The 19,472-nt window shown below is 38.8% G+C and overlaps 1 protein-coding gene across 2 annotated transcripts; it reads left to right on the plus strand.

Annotated features, from left to right (window-relative positions):
- The first annotated feature begins 10,228 nt into the window (after positions 1–10,228).
- LOC129776407 (Golgi to ER traffic protein 4 homolog) lies at positions 10,229–11,864 on the plus strand. 2 transcript variants are annotated; one of them, XM_055782045.1, is made up of 3 exons: positions 10,229–10,304; positions 10,362–10,914; positions 10,974–11,864. In XM_055782045.1, the coding sequence occupies exons 2-3, from the start codon at positions 10,531–10,533 to the stop codon at positions 11,634–11,636; spliced, it is 1,047 nt and encodes a 348-aa protein (XP_055638020.1). In that variant the 5' UTR covers positions 10,229–10,304; positions 10,362–10,530; the 3' UTR covers positions 11,637–11,864. The 2 variants fall into 2 exon arrangements, with proteins under 2 accessions (XP_055638020.1, XP_055638011.1); XM_055782036.1 differs by having other exon boundaries at positions 10,237–10,914.
- Positions 11,865–19,472: the final 7,608 nt, after the last annotated feature.

Here is a 19,472-nt window from a genome sequence, read left to right on the forward strand (position 1 = left end):
GAAAAAACATCTGGCATCCCAGAATTTTATTTGTTTCGCTCAGAGAGGTCAGATATTTGTTTTGCTGCAGTCAGTACCGTATCTATAGATCTGATTTAACCTGGCCTGTTGTTAGTGTATCAGGACATTCTGCCGAATTTGCAGGTATTTGATTTAGATTTGGTGAAACAGTTGATTGCATCCTGTAAAGTTTAGCATTTTTGTTTGTTTTGGTCGTAGTTGCTGCTGCTCTCTGCACTCTCAGTGTTAAATTGTTGCTCTGGCTCCGGCTCGGGCATATACCACGGCTTCTGAAATGGATATGCAGTTCGGTGACGATGACTCGCGGATAGATAGATGAAACACAAGACCCATATGATAGATATATTTTAGAGAAAATAAATAGATTTCATGAAATGAAAATAATTTCGGTGTGCTTATTCGTCCAATTGAGGAATAACAGACTCACTACCGCTTTCACAAAAAAAAACAAACTACTTGCAATTTGTCTTTCGTACTGTGAAAATTGAAGATAAATTGAATTTATTGATACATATAATACCATTACTATCGATTCTATACGACCCAAAAAAACACTTATTATTCCTCTTCCTTTTTTCATTTGTTTTCATGCACTGTCGACACCTCAAGACATGTCGACGATTGTCACCTAGAAATCCCAGTTCATGTGACAATCGTCACGTATATTTGAGAGCGGGAATAAAGTGAGAGTTCATTCAAGTGAGATTTCTCACGGCATACGCCTGGTGGAATCGCGTGACATAAGTGACAATTGTCATCTCACCTCACACGCCACGCAGAATAAGGCCGAATGTTTCTATGATGGTTAGACTCTCCACCCCCCTCCCTAAGGGGGGGCTGTCATACAAAAGAAAAACAAATTTCTGCATTACTCGAGAATTGATCAAGCAAATCGAGCCAAATTTGGCAGCTGTCGGTTTTAGGGTGCAATAACTGTTTCTATGGTTTTGACACTCCTCCTCCTCTCAAAAAAGGGGGTGGGTTTGATTAACTCAAGAACTGATCAAGCAAATGGAATCAAACTTGACATATAGAGGTTTTAGGGATCGATAAACGTTTCTATGGTGGACCGACACTCCTCCCCCTCTCTAAGGGGAGGCTATCATACAAATGAAATACAAATTTCTGCATAACTCGAGAACTTATCAAGCAAATCGAGCCAAATTTGGGATGTGAGGGTTTTTGGGTACGAGAAATGTTTCTATGATGGTATGACACTCCTCGCTCCTCTGGAATGAAGAGAGGGTCTCGTAAAAATAATACACATATTTCATCCAAACTTATTCCAACTAAACATGACAATAGAATTTTTTCGGAAAACTCTGATGGAAAAGGGGAAAATTCGGAAAATTCAATTCGCATATGTTCTGCAGTTACATATTGACAAGCGTTATTAGTTCATTTGATGCTTGCGCTAACGAAACTGATCTTTGTTAAAAAAAAAAAGGGATCGCCGAATGTGTTGATAAGAGCAAAACTCGAGAAAGGAATTGTCCGATTTAGGGCTGTCTTTATTCTATCATATTTTCTGTATCAAACATTTATTCCATGTAACGGAGAAACGCAGAACCACTTGCAAATAAGTGGTTGAAAAATCTTGAACGAGAATTGTGTCTGAAAATAATCTGATATTATAATGACCAGTTTTGATAGAAGTACTAGAAATTTCATAGTAAAAGGTAATTTTAAAGGGGAGACTAGAAGATCAATCAATGAACAGTTCTTCGGTTGGACCCATGAACGTGCGCTTAGTAAGAAAACGTGAATGTGATATCGAAAAATAAATTTTGGGTTTGACGAAGTTTGCCGGGTCAGCTAGTGGGCTATAAAAAACAATGTCGAATTTCTTACATTTTCACTTGCGTTAGAATTTTCTTAGTATTCGCATTAGAATGCGTTCCAATAACTACCATGATGGTGTGTAAACTCTTCTTTTATCTTAAGGTGAGCCATAGAGTCGGGTAACGGGTTATACCAGGGACAGACATACAGCTGTACTTGCGTTGTACGTGTACAGCGTTGTACAGGTACCATCGTACCATGACAGACATACTTTGGTTTTACATTGTACCGTATGTCAAACTGACAATAAGAGATTTTCCCAATTTTCACCACATATTTCAATGAAAAAGGTTTTTATTTAACGTCTAAACTATCAAACGCTACAAAAAAGCCTCCAATATGAGTTATTAACTTATGAGAAAATCAATGAAAAGAACGTTTACCAAGTGCTTTGATTCGGTTTGTTCATGCTACCCACCACCAACAGTCTATGGCGCTGCGCACAGTACAACTGTAACCATGTACAGCGGTAAAATAGGTCGGTACAGGTACAGCGATTGTACTGAGTTGCTTGCATGGTTCTAGCGCTGTACATGGTGACAGACATACAATTTTCGAAGTACAACGCTAGTACAGTTGTATGTCTGTCATAAGTATTACAGAATACAGAGACGAGATTAATATGAGTTACACAATCTTTGATATCACTGGTAATCGCATCCTCAATAATCTTAACATGACCAGAAATCATGGGTTCATCGATTTTGATTTTTCCTATGTGTATCTCAATAGTCTTTAGAGCAGTGATATGTTTACGCCAACTTTCTGCGTGGCGTGTATTCAGTGCATTTACTGAATAGGAGCTTTCCCATGCGCTAAAATGTGACCTGTAACGGTGATGATACTCCATGGAAATTCTGTAATCTAAGAGTATGTACCCAGCAAACATTAAATCGTATGAATAGCCATAATTAGAGGTGACATACATACATCCAAGACACGTTTGGATAATATATGATGCATATAACTGGCATATATACGCAAAAGTGGATGCGATATACGCATATGCCATATTTTATACGCATATAAAGCCGTATATAATGATACACGATGCTTTTTACATTGATATGCGATTTGATCCGACAATGCTATATAAAATGAATAGAATATTGATTGATATTCTATACGATTGTAATTTGATACGAATTTCTATGCAACCTAGCATTTCCAAAGGTTATACTATTTAAAGTTTCCTGGGTACACGCTTCGAAAATAGTGAGGCCACCCAGCAAACATTAAATTGTATAACTTCCCACGTGCTCCCGTGGTCCAGCGTCACACCTAACATGCCGGGGGTTCAAGTTCGATTCCCGTTCTGGTTAGGGGAATTTTTCTTCAAATAAATTTTCTCCGACTTGCACTGTGTATTCGCGTGTATTCTAGAGCTTGCCACTCAAGGCGTGTCATTTGGCATAGAAATCTCAACTAAGTACAAGTAAAAATGACGCAAGTAATACTACGTTGAGACGACGAAGTTCCTCTAGGAACGTTAGTGCTATTTAAGAAGAAGAAGAAGAAGAACTTCCCAGCAAACATTAAATCGCATAACTTGGCATATTCTATCATATCAAAATCATATATAATGTCGATCGAAGGATACATTGTCTACATCTAAAAACGTATAAAATGCGAAAACCTCGATTCTATTTGCCATACAAATGAAACACAAATTTCTGCATTACTCGAGAATTAATCACACAAACGAAACCAAATTAGGCATGTGAAGGTTTTAGGGTGCAATAAGTGTTTTTGCGGTGGTTAGATACTCCTACCCCCCTCTTTTAGGGGGGCTGCCATACAAGGTAAATTCAACGGGGTCGATTAGAAGATCAATCAATGAACAGTTCTGCGATTGGACTCATCTTTTGTTTTTAACCAAAATATATATTTTACTAGCTAACCCGGCAAACTTCGTCCCACCCATTTACTTGATTAATTCTCGAGTAATGCAGAAATTTGTGTTTTATTGTATGGCAGCCACCCCTAAGAGAGGGGGGAGGGGTATCCAACCACCATAGAAACATTCATTGCACCCTAAAGTTTCCATATGCCTAATTTGGTTTAATTTGATTGATTAATTCTCGGGTAATGCAAAAATTTGTGTTTCATTTGTACGGCAGCCCCCTCTAAGAGAGGGGGAAGGAGTATCTTAACACCATAGAAACATTTATTGCATCCTAAAACCTCCACATGCCAAATTTGGTTTCATTTGCTTGATTAATTCTCGAGTAATGCAGAAATTTGTGTTTCATTTGTATGGCAGCCCCCCCTTTGAGTGGGGGAAGGACTGTCTAACCATCATAGAAACATTTATTGCACCCTAAAACTTTCACATGCCAACTTTGGTTTCATTTGATTGATTAATTTCCGAGTAATGCAAAAAATTGTGTTTCATTTGTATGGCAGCCCCCCTTAGAGAGGGGGGAGGGGTCTCAATATATCACGAAAACCTTCCCCGGCCCCAAAAACCCCTACATACCAATTTTCATGTCGATCGGTTCAGTAGTTTCCGAGTCTATAAGAATCAGACAGACAGACAGACATCACTCCATTTTTATATATATAGATAGATAGATATAAGATAGATTAAGGCTCATATGGCGTCAGCCTAACGGGGCCGGGAGTTCAATATTTCGACAATGTTTGCTTACAACTATGTTAGTAATATGTAACCGATTACTCTCGGTTGGCTAGAGGTTAGTGTTCTCATAATTGGTATGTTGCAGTCTTCGATGCTCTGTACGTGTGCCCGACACGGGATATTTCCTATTGGGATGCAGCTGACCATTAATCAGCAACGCCCCCCTATTCTGTACCCCATATCTAGCGTGGTGCGTCTTTCTCGACTCGAGGAATCCTGGATAGAATGGTCACTAGCCGGCGCAAACATCAGCTCGTGTAGAGTTGTCATGAGCAGTACAACCTTTGGCTCTTGTTGAATGATCAGTGGACTGCACAACCTTCGGCCCGTGCATCTGTAAAGAGTGTGTGTATGTATTGCCGCGACTAAGTAAAAGTTTATCGATCGGATAGGAGGGATGTGAAACGGAGACACAACGAAGGAAACATCATTAAACGTTGACATCGGCGTTTCTGAGGAACAGGTATAGATGAAGCAGAAGATCAGGATCCCGGCTACCTAAGATATCCCGGACGGGGATATCCGATTGTCTGCCTTGTGCTCTCAGTGCTCTAGAGAGCTGAGAGCGAGCAGCATGGAACCGGATACACGACCAGACAACATGCTCGATGTCGTGGTAGCCATCGCCACAATCACAAAGATTGTTTGCTGCGAGCCCAATGCGATAGAGATGCGATAGAGAATTGGACTCATGAACTTGCGCTTAGTAAGAAAACGTGAATGTTTGGAGGTATTGATAACGAAAAACAAATTTTGGGAGGGAAGTTTGCCGGGTCAGCTAGTGTAAGTATAAAATTCCAGATAATTAATAATTGACAAACTAACAAATTCAATCGAATATTAACAAAAATGTGTAAAACTAATAATTATTATGCAGCAATACGCTTGAAATAGGTGAACGACTCAGCTCTCACTTGATGAAGCGTTTCATATGTATAGAGCTGAACATTTATTTCGATATATCGTTCCACCCATCTAGCATACTTTGTTCCACCTGTCTGATGTATGTAGTACCCCCTGTCAAAGCAACGCGATTTTTGCAGCCAAAGCTTGGAGAGTTCTATCTTTTTTCGCACTGTCATGGGCAAGGATGGAAAACAAGGGAGCATGATGTGATTTACGATTAATCGCTAACTGCACAGATCGCAATCTGTGCAAACTGCGACTAACTATTAATCCTCACCCATCATAACCAAATGATTTTCTCTTGGTAACTCTGAGTTGACCAAAGCATTGCTAGACTGAAACTCAAGGGATTGCTAAGATGGCCGCCTTTTAGTAGCCACCATAGAAAATTATGAGCATAGAAATCATAACCTAAAATTAAAAATGAAATGCTCCGCGCGTTTCTTCAGCTGTGATATTAATTGCAAATCGTCAAGAAAGCTTCCGGATGAGTATCCAAACATCGCTTGCCAAAGGAGACTATCCAACGTAATCAAATATTAACATATATGACTCCAAACATTAAACAATACGTGAGCCCCCTAAGCGCGAGCCCTGTTTTATGCTACCTACGCTCAATTTGCATTGGATGGGATAGGGTTGCCAGAACCCCGCTGAAACTAGTTCGAATAATTGAGTTACTTTTCTTCCTCGTTTTGTTTTCAACTCCTAACAAGAATTTGCTCCATGGGAATGAGTGTCTCTATGACGTACGCTTAACGATTCTCGCTCTCTCGTCCGGGCGTTCAATTTTCCTTTCCGAGCGCGTTTACTTCGATGAATCTGGGTAAAATAAAAAAATGCGCTACAGCAGATAGAACGACTTTAATGTTTCATGTTTCACAGAGGATTTCTCAGATGGTGTTTAAATTAATCAAGAGACTACAAACAATAATCCCCCTCAAATCACTAATTTTATGAGTAAATGTAAATGCGTTATTGGCCAAGGCTATTAAGACATCGAACACGTGGTCTTGCGAGATATATTTTTCCGCCAGCCCAAATACAAACCAATTTTTTCGGGGCCGAGTAAACTGGTGTCTAGAAAAGACCTTGATTACCTTGAATTAATCAAAAAACATAAATTAGCGCAAATATGTCAACATGTGTTTTTTGTGTAAGCACGTAAATATTTGCTCATAATTTTTTTTGGATTGTGGAACTCTACATAATTTGTATGCAGATAGACTATCCACAGTTTGTGGGGGGATGAAATACTCATACAACTCAAATGGATAATGATTATCTGCTATCACAAAGCTGAGAAATTTTTTGACGTTTTGTTTTACTATTGATTCATTCAAAAAAAAAGCTTTATTTTTAAATGTTTTCTTATCCTGAGACTGGCTCACCATATTGCACTGCTACTAAAACCGTAGGCTAACTTCAAGGATATTTTTTATTCATTTTCGGCGAATAATCAATAGAGTGCCGTGTTATGAAACATCAGAATAATAGCAAAAACAATATTACGATCATAAGGTGTTGGACAGGTTATTCCAGACGACATTGGAATATATTCCATCTGATCATCTTTAAAAGGTTAATGACCTTCAAAGGATAAATTTATCTTGGGCACATGGAATTGATGTTCATGACTCCAGTCGGACGTTTATTTGCTCTGATAATAATTGTGTGGTCCTCACAAAGCATATATTCCAATGCCGTCAGTTCACTGAAATTATTCGCATACCGTTTGATGATAAGGTAGGATGTTGATAATCATTTGCTGCGATACCTATTGTTCCAACAGTATTCATTCGACAATATGAAGACTGAATACCTGACATTAACCAGATTCAACCATGCAAATCTGCGGTCAAAGCAGTATGTACACTTGAGAGATGCAACAAGTTTGAAGGGATATAAAAAAACATTAGTCGTTCGATAAATCTACTGCCACATATGTCGGAAGTCCACGATACATGAATATCATACGTCCATACTATTTCATTACATTTATTCGCAATGAAGAACGTAACCACACAGAATTGAATTAATCAAATATGTGATCCGTTTTATCTACAAAATAAAAAAGGGTCTGAAATTCAATCGAATTCGAAAGGTGTTTCGTGATGTCACTAATTGAATTACTATTGGAAAAATTATTTGGAGAGAAATGTGAATGTTCAGAATTATTGGAATCTAAAAACGATTTTGGGCGGGATGAGATTCGCCCAAATCTGCTGGTAATAAAATTAATCAATTGCATCCATTACCCGTCTGCTGTTTATCGGGCGGGAGACGACAGCAAAATAAAATCGACACGAGACTGAGTCAGCCACTCACTGCGGTCTGTGCAATTGGCGATCTAACGCAAAACGTAAACGATCGGTGAGATATCTGGATTTTGTTTTTGAATTAAGAAAATGATGCTAATATAACCTAAAACTCAAAAACAAGTCACGTATATTTTACTTCCGGGCTTTCCTAGGTAGTTCTCACATGCAGGAATCGTGCATTTTTCTACTTGTGTTTGATTGTGCTCTCGAATTTCCTTCTTTAAATCAACCATTGTCAACATTTTTATAGTTTTCACTACTGAAAGAGGTAAATAAATAACATGTTATATATAAAATTGCGCAGAATTAAATTTCTTACAAACTCATCGCAATCAAATAATCTTTTATGATTATAACATTGTAATTTATGGAAAAAGCTACAAACCTTCCATAAGCTCACATGGCAAAATTTAAAACCATCATCACTTTCACCGCAGCGCCGCCTAGGTGTAGATTTGTACGTTAGATCGCCAATAGAGAACTAAAAATCCCTCGATGAGTGTCGTAAGATTTCAGTTGATCGTCTCTTGTTACACTTTCCGATCAAGAACTCATCATCCGCTCTATGGAATGGGATTAATCGTTTGTGGCTTGCACTCACGATAAAACTTCAGTAGTAGAAGTAATGCTTCGAGAGTGCAAGCAGTGGGGATTCCGCTTTCATATTGCTTTTTTGAGATCTTGGTAGCTCACCGTTCCAAGTATTCTCTCTGTGTACATATGAAGAATAAAAGAGTCTCGCCTGCTGGGGGTGATTTAAAAACATCCGACTAGAGGGATATCAGCCGTATGGCACCCGCCATGTTTTTGGTGCCAACATCTCACACGTCAGAAGTATTTGTTTTCTTCAAAACAGCGATCCGTGTTGACGGCAGTGAGCTTCGTTTACTAGTTTAGGGGAGCGTCAAAGAACAGCTGATTTTCAGTCGTAGTGAACGTTTTCAAAATTAAAATTATGAATGAAAATTAGCTTTTCCATATCAAATTAGTATTCTGTTTAAATTAAAAACATTTTTGTTTGCAGGTGGGGAAAAAGTCTCATACGAAAATTGTTTATGAAGACAACTTTATATTATAGAGAAAAAAATCAGCAACAATGTTGGAATTGTATGACCATATGGATGAATGAAAGTCAGAAATACGTGTTTCTAATAATTAAATAACATAATGTGAAAATTTTCATTCAATTTGAAAACCGGCTCCGTGTCTTCTAATCTGGTAGAGATTACACTAACGATTTTGGGACCCAAATTATGGCTCTAACTTGAAGTCGCCACCAGACGTCGACGTCATCGCGATTTACCAATTTACCCAGGGGTTAGACATCAATTGAATATAGGCTACCCAAAATCAAAATGAATATGGCGTCATTTGTTTACCAACATATCATTTGCAAGGATTGAAATCGTTGAAATCACGGAGATAGTAAAAATAAAGAACAATGCGCTGCTTTTTTTTTCTAACTGCATGAGCTATTTCGGTTTCACATGGAGGTGTTCACATTTAACATGGGTTTTAATGTTAGCAACTATTCGACTATATTACCTGACCGAGTTGTAAACAACAGTAATTGACAGAACCAAAATGTCAGTGAACCGCAGCAATATTGGGTACACTGGCAATATGAGGGATTTGACGTTTTAGTCATACCCCTGAATTTACCACCATCTGACATATCGTGATGTCGATGATGAACTTTCACAGCAGAGGGATAGTGAGATAGGCGGTGACGGTAGGTAGAGTGAGATAGCGATTATCGTGTCATATACCTGAGGGATATACTTATTCATTGATCGTTGAATGTGATTTTTTACCATCCCTGGTCATGGGTGATTTCGCGCTCTGATTGGTTGACGAATGAAAATCGCTATTGAAGAAAAAAAAATCGCGCTCATTGTGGATGATTGTAAATCCGGCATAAGTGACTAGAAAAACGACAGTCCTCTTCACCAGAGCTCCCCTTATGTAGCTGCGAAAATTTAAACCAAATAAAATGAACTAATCGTGTAGGATACTATTCCAAAATACCGAATGTCGGCACATTGAATGTCAAAGGAACACCTTCTTCTGAGCCATTGCACAAATTTTCGCGATATGGAAGGTACTGTGTCGTCATCTACAAAAGTTTCGAGTTAACGTGCATGAAGATATTTTCTATCAGATTAGCGTGTCCGAAGACGGATTTAAATTGTTAAAGCGTGAATAAAAATTATTATGTTGTTTTCTTTGAACACTCAGAATACAAAATTCAGACTTTACTCAACCATTCTACTAAGAATTTTCTAATTTATCCACTAAAAGCTCATTACTATAATAAAAAATTGTCATCAGACACAATTTTCGTTCAAGGTTTTTTATGAAAATTGCAGATAATAAGTTACTCTGTTAAATAGAATATATATTTGATGCAAACAAGTTGTTTTTCATTCATGATTTTAATTTCGAATGTGTGTTTATTCTTTCTAAAATTCATTACCGTTTCCACTTCACGCCTACGTAGGACGAAGCTCAAACAATCAACGCAAATTACATGTGTCACACGAGAAGGTCTACGTTTCTACATCACAAAATTGGTACTCTCGAAAGTTCTCAATCAATCCTAGGAAATATATATTCCAATTCTGGTTCAGCTGCCCCATTTCTACGCGTAACATCACGTCCAGCTCCATGCGGTGAGGAAACCACGATTTCCAGCGCAATTCGATTATCTCGAATTGGCTCCTCGATTGACAATATTGTCCGAGCGAAAAGGGAAAATCGATTATCGATCAAATCCTCCGGCTGAGGAAGAAAGCAACCATGGCTACATCAACAAACCAGTCATCCACCACAGCGGGAACGGGAACCGTTCCGGGCACCGCTCGGGGAGTTGCCCGTGTGCTCGCAAAGCTGGAAACCTCGATAGAGTCCGGGAAGTATTACGAAGCCCACCAGATGTATCGCACGCTTTACTTCCGGTATCTGTCGCAGAAAAAATACGAGGAATTGTTGAATCTGCTGTACAAAGGCGCTCTCACCCTGCTGACTCACGAGCAGCACACAAGTGGAGCCGATCTTGGGCTGCTCATTGTCGATACGCTGGAGAAGAGTAATGTTGTGGACGATGCCGAGAAGTGGATGCAAAAGATAGCTCTTCTGCTGAGCAAAATTCAACCAAACGTTGTTGAGAGGGAAGCGCTCCTGGTAAGTGTAACCTGTGGCCTTCGAAAGTTGGTTATGCTTGAGCAGCGGTCTATTTGTAGGTGAAGGCTGTAAAATGGAGCGCCAGCGTATCGAACTCACAGGTCGGTCACCCGTTGATGCATAAGCTGATTGCGCAGATCATGTGGAACGAGGACAATTTAGCTCAGGCGAGGCATCATTTTCTGCTCTCGAAGGACGGCAGCGGTTGTGGTCACATGTTGATCCAGTTGAGTCAGACCAAGGGATTTCCATCGGAGATCGATTTGTTCATAGCGCAGGTTATCCTGCAACAGTTGTGTCTCAAAGAAACTTCAACTGCAGCGGAAACTTTTGCTACCTATACAAAATATCATCCGAAGATAGCAAGCAGTGAACCGCCTTTCATAACGCCGCTTCTAAATTTTATCTTTTTTCTGCTGCAAGCAATCGAAACCAACCAGCGAAAGCTGGTAGTGTTTCGGACGCTTTGTGAGCTTTACAAGGTATCGCTTGAACGAGATCCGTCCTACGAAAAGTATCTCCAGAAAATTGGTATGATATTTTTTGGCGCCAGTCAGCCCCAGCGGCCACAGAGCGAAGGAATGGGTGGGATTTTCGGAGATTTACTGAATCAATTCTTTCAGGGTTTAGATGATGAGTTTGACGAGGAGCCGGCCGGGGGAAGCCACCCACGGTCTGCGGCATCCCAGTCAGCGCAGGGAATTAAAGAAGAGCTAGATTAGAATTAGGCAAAAAAAAAGAGTGACGAAGTCGAAGGCTTGGTTTGTTTTTGTTTGCGCGTCGTTGCATTAGAAAGCGATAATCAAATAACGACTAAATTATAATAGGGCAACCAACAGATTTTAACGTGAACGTTCAATTTTGAGTACTGTCTAACAAGACCTCTGTTTAAAAAAAAACACAAATAATAAAGGAATAATTGTGAAGTAACAACGGTACAACGGTACAAATGATAGTTTCTGTCGATAGTTTGTCCACTAAAGAGAGTTTCTTCGACAAGAAAAGTTCCTTGGTGGAACAAAAGGCTTGAGCGGCTTCGCAAAACAGTGCAGAAACTGTTCAACAGAACTAAAATTAATTCAGATTGGTATCAATACAGGAGCGCCCTAACCGAATTATGTGAGACAAGACGTGCCGTCTCATATACCCCTCTACATTATATGCCGCCTTGAACTCGATCAACTTTCACAACCACAGCTCTCGTAAGCGAGAGAGTCAAACAGCCATCAAGGTAAGACGTGCATTCGTGCTCCGGGTGCATTGGGTGATTCCCAGCGGCAGTATTAAGTTACACATGAATATAACAGAGAACTGAGATGATCTAAACGAAAATCCTGGGTGAATAACTGAAGCATTGAAAGTACCCCGATCGTTGCAAGACTCTTGCAAAAGACCACTCGAACGGGCTAGGTTCACTCAAAAAGGACGCCGGCGATTCAAAAAGGAGAATCTAAGCTTATTCCATCTCTATTCGAGATTTTGAAGGCAAGTCTGATACTAGAGCCTTCCTTCCACATGGAGACTCGTTAAAGTGGTCTTCATTCCAAAAGCTGCGAAACGTGATAAATCACTTCTAAAATCATTCAGACCAATAAGTTTATCATCAATACTGTTGAAAACTATGGAGAAAGTACTACATGAATACATAAAGTCGGTGTTCATGTCCAAATGTCCTTTATCTAAATACTAGTTTGCCTATCAATCAGGCAAATCCACAATCACGGCGTTACACATGCTTGTGACGAAAATTGAAAAATCTCTTTCGTCAAAACAAACTGCATTATGTGCGTTTCTTGATATCGAGGGGGCTTTCGATAATGCTTCTTATGTATCAATGGCACAGGCTATGAGAAGAAGATATTTCGATGACTGCATAGTCGAATGGATCAAAGGCATGCTAACAAATAGACAAATCACCTCGGAGCTGGGCGGGTCGTCGACATCTGTGATTGCAACGAAAGGTTGCCCACAAGGAAGGGGTTCTATCACCTCTCCTTTAGTCACTGGTGGTTGACGACTTTCTGATAAGTTCGGAGGCAAATGGTTTCGTCACCGTGGGTTTTGCTGACGATCTGACGATAATGGTACGTGGCAAGTTCGACGATGTGATATCGAGCAGGATGCAGATGGCCTAAAACCTTACACAATCAAAGAAGGTCTGAGCATAAACCTGTCAAAAACAACAATTGTTCCTTTCACCAAAAGGAGAAAAAAAAAAACTGCATCTGCGGTCTCTACATCTTGAAGGAGAGGAAATAAAATGCAGCGTTTTAATTTCAGTTTCAGTTAATCTTGGCGTAATCCTTGATGCTAGACTGCACGCACACTTAGATTCAATTATCAGTAAGGCCAGCATTGTTCTAAAATGATGGGAAGACATGGGGTCTTAAACCAAAAATGATTATGTGGGTCCACACTGCCATTGTGCGGCCTAGGATAACCTATGCCTCATTAGTATGGTGGCCAAAGACTAAGGAAACAATAGCTACTAAAAAGCTAGACAAACGAGCATTGAAATCAGAAGAGGTGGATAATGACGATATAGTTTCACCAATGGAGCTGGTGCACGAGTTACTACCGTGTTGTGAACGATCTCTGAACTTATTAGGCATAAATCGAGGATGCGATTATTATAATTGAAAATTTCATTCTTTTGGTACAAGCCGGTCGTACTGAAACTATATAGTAGACGCTCGCTTAAACAAGTCATAGTCGAACGCGAATAAACAGGATACAAATAGTTGGCTGAGCATAAAGACCAGCTGATACCGGGCAAATTGAAATCTCCAAGCAAGAGGACGTAGTCAACAAATTCCATTTGCTGTGTTATCCATCGAAGTGAAGAAACATGCTGATCTATCACCGCTGCATCATTAGTGCGATCAGGAGGAATGTAAACTACACCAACGTATATTGAACGAATGTTCGAATAAAGAACTACCCAAATTTGTTCCACAGTTCGACCACCAGGTGGGAATAATTCACAAGATCTGATCTTGGAGTTGATGGCCAGCATGACTCCGCCACCGGAGAGCTTACTACTATTCTCAGCCAAAAATTTGTTGTGATAGTGTACTATTGCTGAGCCACGTTTCAGTGAAGGCGTAAACATCATAAGAGGCATCAGAACAGGCAAGATAGTAATCGGCGATGGAACTATTCATACCTCCGACGTTCTGGTAATAAATCAAAAGTTGAATGTTCACATTAGAGAAGTTCTCACTTCTCACTGCATGTTGTTGTTCAGCGCATTTATGAGTTGCAGAAGACAGGGGGTACCTTGAGGCAATGTTCCTGTATGTGACGATACCAGATTGGTTGGAGGCTCGAAACGAACTGGAGTACTGTTCGGAATCCATGTCCTGTTGGTATTCATGTCTCTCATCTATGCCGACAATTTCTGGCATTTTGGATGTTCTGTAAATTTGGATTAGAATTCAAATGAATCAAACGAATTTGTATGATTTTTCTGTGGAATCAAGTACACGGACGCATTCCGAAGGTAGTCTGTGGCATATGGTGAAGATACCTTGGCCTGAAGCAATGCTTATCGGTGGTACAAAATATTCTTAGAGAGCCGAGAAAATGTGAACGACTAAAAACGTGCCGGACGGGTGAAGTGAAGAGAATAGTATTGCCCAAACGTCAAATCACAGCTAGAGAAGCTGCTGAGGACCTGAACATATCGATTGGCTAGAGCCATTCAATTTTAGCCAATGATTTGAGCCTGAGAGGTATCGCCGCAAAATTCGTAGCATAATTACATAATTTTGACCAAGAAAAGCATCACATTAACATTACTGAGAAGCTGTTTTCGCAAGGACCCATCGGTCAATCATTCCAATGTAAGCTGTTGAACTGGAATACTCAAAAAAATCGGAAACGAGCCAAAACACGTGCTTTCAAAATTAATTGAACATTCAAAATGACCGAACTTGTGGATTCAACAGTCCCGATACTTTTTCATCAGATCTCGTAAATGACCTATTATATATGTAAGTAAATAATATTATAATAATATTATATATGTAGGTTATGAAGTATAATGCTTCAAATTACGCAATATTTCATAAACTATTTCTGGCTCTTCTCTATATACAGGGTGGCACATAAGTCACGCAACGCTCTCCGAAGGTAAAAAATAACGATCGCGCTGCAACTATCGAGCGTGTTGGTTCCTAAGTGGTTCAGTTGTCGACTTTATATTTGGCCTGATTCTACGCGGCGTGTGAGGTGAGATGACAATTGTCACATCACCATCACGCAACTCTCCTCACTCTATTCCTACAGTCGTTTCGGATGCCGTGAGAGGTTCTTTTGATGTATGTGAGAGGATGAACAGCAAGTGACAAGGCGTTCATTCTGCTGGTTGCCAAATCTGATCAGAGATGCCACATTCGCACATGTGTTCACGAATTTGCAGACATTTAACTTTTATCACAACCTTTTATTCCTGCTGCAGGCTATTTAAAATAGTGACAAAACATTATTGATTCCATATGATAAACGAAGCTGGTCAGTATGTCAGACATTAGCACATATTTACAAATATTTCAGATTTTTATCGCATATATTTGAGAAAAAACATCTGGCATCCCAAAATTTTATTTGTTTCGCTCAGAGAGGTCAGATATTTGTTTTGCTGCAGTCAGTACCGTATCTATAGATCTGATTTAACCTGGCCTGTTGTTAGTGTATCAGGACATTCTGCCGAATTTGCAGGTATTTGATTTAGATTTGGTGAAACAGTTGATTGCATCCTGTAAAGTTTAGCATTTTTGTTTGTTTTGGTCGTAGTTGCTGCTGCTCTCTGCACTCTCAGTGTTAAATTGTTGCTCTGGCTCCGGCTCGGGCATATACCACGGCTTCTGAAATGGATATGCAGTTCGGTGACGATGACTCGCGGATAGATAGATGAAACACAAAACCCATATGATAGATATATTTTAGAGAAAATAAATAGATTTCATGAAATGAAAATAATTTCGGTGTGCTTATTCGTCCAATTGAGGAATAACAGACTCACTACCGCTTTCACAAAAAAAACAAACTACTTGCAATTTGTCTTTCGTACTGTGAAAATTGAAGATAAATTGAATTTATTGATACATATAATACCATTACTATCGATTCTATACGACCCAAAAAAACACTTATTATTCCTCTTCCTTTTTTCATTTGTTTTCATGCACTGTCGACACCTCAAGACATGTCGACGATTGTCACCTAGAAATCCCAGTTCATGTGACAATCGTCACGTATATTTGAGAGCGGGAATAAAGTGAGAGTTCATTCAAGTGAGATTTCTCACGGCATACGCCTGGTGGAATCGCGTGACATAAGTGACAATTTTCATCTCACCTCACACGCCACGCAGAATAAGGCCGATTGTTTTTTATTCGAGAATAAAGATTTTGTATCGTGAGACATTTTTTTTATACGAACATTTTTTTGTGCAAATTGCGTGACTTATGTGCCACCCTGTACATTGAGAAATCTATTGTTGGAAAAAAAAATTACTCTAGCTCAAATGTGAACAACACAGAAGCCTCACTGCGAAAACACTCGAAGGCATTGTTTCAAATGATTCCCAAATTTATTTTATCATCCATCATTCAACCTTATAGAAGGGACTCAGTACCTTTAATATCGGCGGAATAAAAATATGCACGGGGAGATTAAAATTGTCATTATTTTTCAAGCGGAAGCAGGATACATATTGCGTCATTCATCAGTAAATGAAGTTGGCATTTTGGTGGCTAGCCCAAGCGCAATTTGTGTTTTTTGTCCAGCCATATTAAATACTCCCCTAATTTCGGAGGGGTTCCCATATGTTTTATTAAAAAAAACCAGTAACATCGCCGTTCCCGAGCCACGTTCCGAGAATGCTCTCGAGCCAGATTTGGGTTGTCGTTTTGAGTCCTTTCACATCAATCTGTGGTCATCAAACACTCGTTACTAAACCACCGTCACACGTCCAACCGGTACCGCGAAAAAAATAACGGGAGATTCTCGCAAACATAACGAGTCCCGTGTACCTCTCGGTAGCTTTCATGATTTACATAATTAATACACTTAGAATATCCTTTATGGTGGTTTGACGTGCGCATGAAAAATATTCGTATGTTTTATATTCCTGGTTTCGTTGCGTGAAACAGTGTCCAAAATTTGTCGTGGCCTGTGAATGCTTATTACCTGTATGTTTTCAATAGCCGATATAAAAGCATCCCAAAGAGAGGACTCAACTATACTTCTCGATGTGAACCCACCGACGGTACCCGTTACGGTCACCAGGAAAGCTCCCAAGCCATTGCAGAGTAGAATACCACCGAATAAAGCTGCATACATACGATCATAACCATAAAACTTGATAATGAACCACTACCGCTCATGTGACCGACAGCGAGGCCCAAAGATGGCACTAAACTCTACCCATCGTCGTTAGGGCTAATCTGAGTTACGGCCATCAGGAGCGGAGATCTGTGTCGCCGATCAGGACTTATAATTTCATCAAACAGATTATTTCTGACTGGCACCTACCTCGCTATAGACGGATTTCGCGCCAATACAGTACAATTTAGTAAAATAATTGAATTTTCAGAAAAAAATACTGATTTTTTTTTTAAATCCTACACTGAAAAAAACTAAAGTCGATTTTCTAAAAACGGTCATCTCATATTTTGATGAAATGGTAGATAAATATGTGCCCTACAACTCTTCCATACATCGCAACTTGTGCATATTTAAGGCAAAACATTTTTTCTCACAAAAACTTTTTCAATATTTTATTGAAATTAAGTTAATTTTTTTTCAGCGCAGAAAGCCAACCCAAAATAAAAAATAATAAAAATGTTGAATGAGTGTTTTAGAGGTCTTTATTTCAATCCAAATATAATAAAACTTATGACATTTTTGACATTAAATTCATTTTAATTCATTTTATCTTATACCATGTACATGTTAACTTATATTCTAAGAGATACAATCATCATCTGTTCAATTTTTTTTTATTTTCATCTACAGGAATGAAGCAATGAAATTTTTGTGTTCCCGATATTATTTTCGCGTGATTGAATAGTTCCTCACTTGCCTTTATTGTGTGCTGTTCTTTGGATACGTAACAAAAATTTAATTTCGTGATACATTTGTCATTTTGTTTAACTGCCCAATCATAAAGATCTAGTGCTGTTCGGACTGTGTGTTCCGTAATCTTGGACAAAACTTGCTCTCTTTGCCATTCGTTTTAGAGTCCCTCCTCACTGGGTCCTTTTCCGTGGGAGGTGGCATAGTAATGCCATTCTGCTTCTAGTCCGTAAACTGTTTTGAAATGACACAGACTGGCGAAATTCTTTTTGTTTTTGTAGTGTGCTGCCGATGCAGCGGACATGAGAGTCATTTTAGTAAAATCGATTATTTTTCTGACAAATTCTATCAATTTTTCTATGAACAACTGCATAGCCACAGTGTCGTGTGTTAAAACTTCTGAAATAACTATAAAGCTCACGTTGTATAGCTATCTTTTTTTGTAGTATATTTCAAATGGGTGAATAGTTGCGAGCTATCCGAGTGATAACCCTGTGCCGAATTTTGAATTATGAATGAATAATTCTCTGAAAAATCACAAAGATCCTTTTTATTTCGCAAAAAAGCAGTCTGCTGATTGTAAATAAAGTCATGCTCTATAAGTTTGTCTACTATATCAACGAAATACGGCACAAATTCATCGATTAGTTTTAAAATCGTTCATTGACATCAGCTATTTGTTGAGAAACGATTTCTTCTTTTCCGCTGTCCTCTAACAGAAGAGTTGTTTGTTCATAAATTGATGATTTGGAAACACAATCCAAACAACACTAGAGCTTTATGATTGGGCAGTTAAACAAAGTGACAAATGTATGTAAAGGCGAATGAACTTGAGGAACTATTCAATCACGCGGAAACCAATATCGGAAACACAAAAATTTCATTGCTTTATTCCTGCAAATGAGAATAAAATCGCAGAAAAAAAGGTTTTCAAATTCTTTAGATGACCCCAAAATTATCAAAATGTTAGATAAAAAGAAAAAATAGGAAAGATATGATGATTGTATCTCTTAGAATATAAGTTAACATGTACATGGTATAAGATCAGATGAAAAAAAATGAATATAATGTCATTGCAAAACACCCATTCAACATTTTAAATATTATTTATTTTTTTTATTTTGGGTTGGATTTCTGCAATGAAAAAATAAATAAACTTAATTTCAATAAAATATTGAAAAAGTTGAAAATATTGGTAAAAAATATTTGGCCCTTTCCATATGTTAATCTAGATAAATTTCCGGAAAACTAAGAATGCCGAGCAACCTTATTAGGTAAGGTTTTTACGCCAAAAAAGTTTCATTAAGTCCTGAGACGGTCATGCCAATCCCATAGACGAATTGGCGCGAAATCCGTCTATAGCTTTCAATCTACTTCTTCTTCAATAAGCAGTAGATAAACGTGAATCGTAGTAGAAAAAATGGGGCATAAAATAATGGACGCAGTTGTCCACACCAAACAAGCAAAAAAAAAAG

This window comes from Toxorhynchites rutilus, chromosome 1, assembly GCF_029784135.1.
Source record: "Toxorhynchites rutilus septentrionalis strain SRP chromosome 1, ASM2978413v1, whole genome shotgun sequence".
Taxonomy (NCBI): Eukaryota; Metazoa; Arthropoda; class Insecta; order Diptera; family Culicidae; genus Toxorhynchites; species Toxorhynchites rutilus.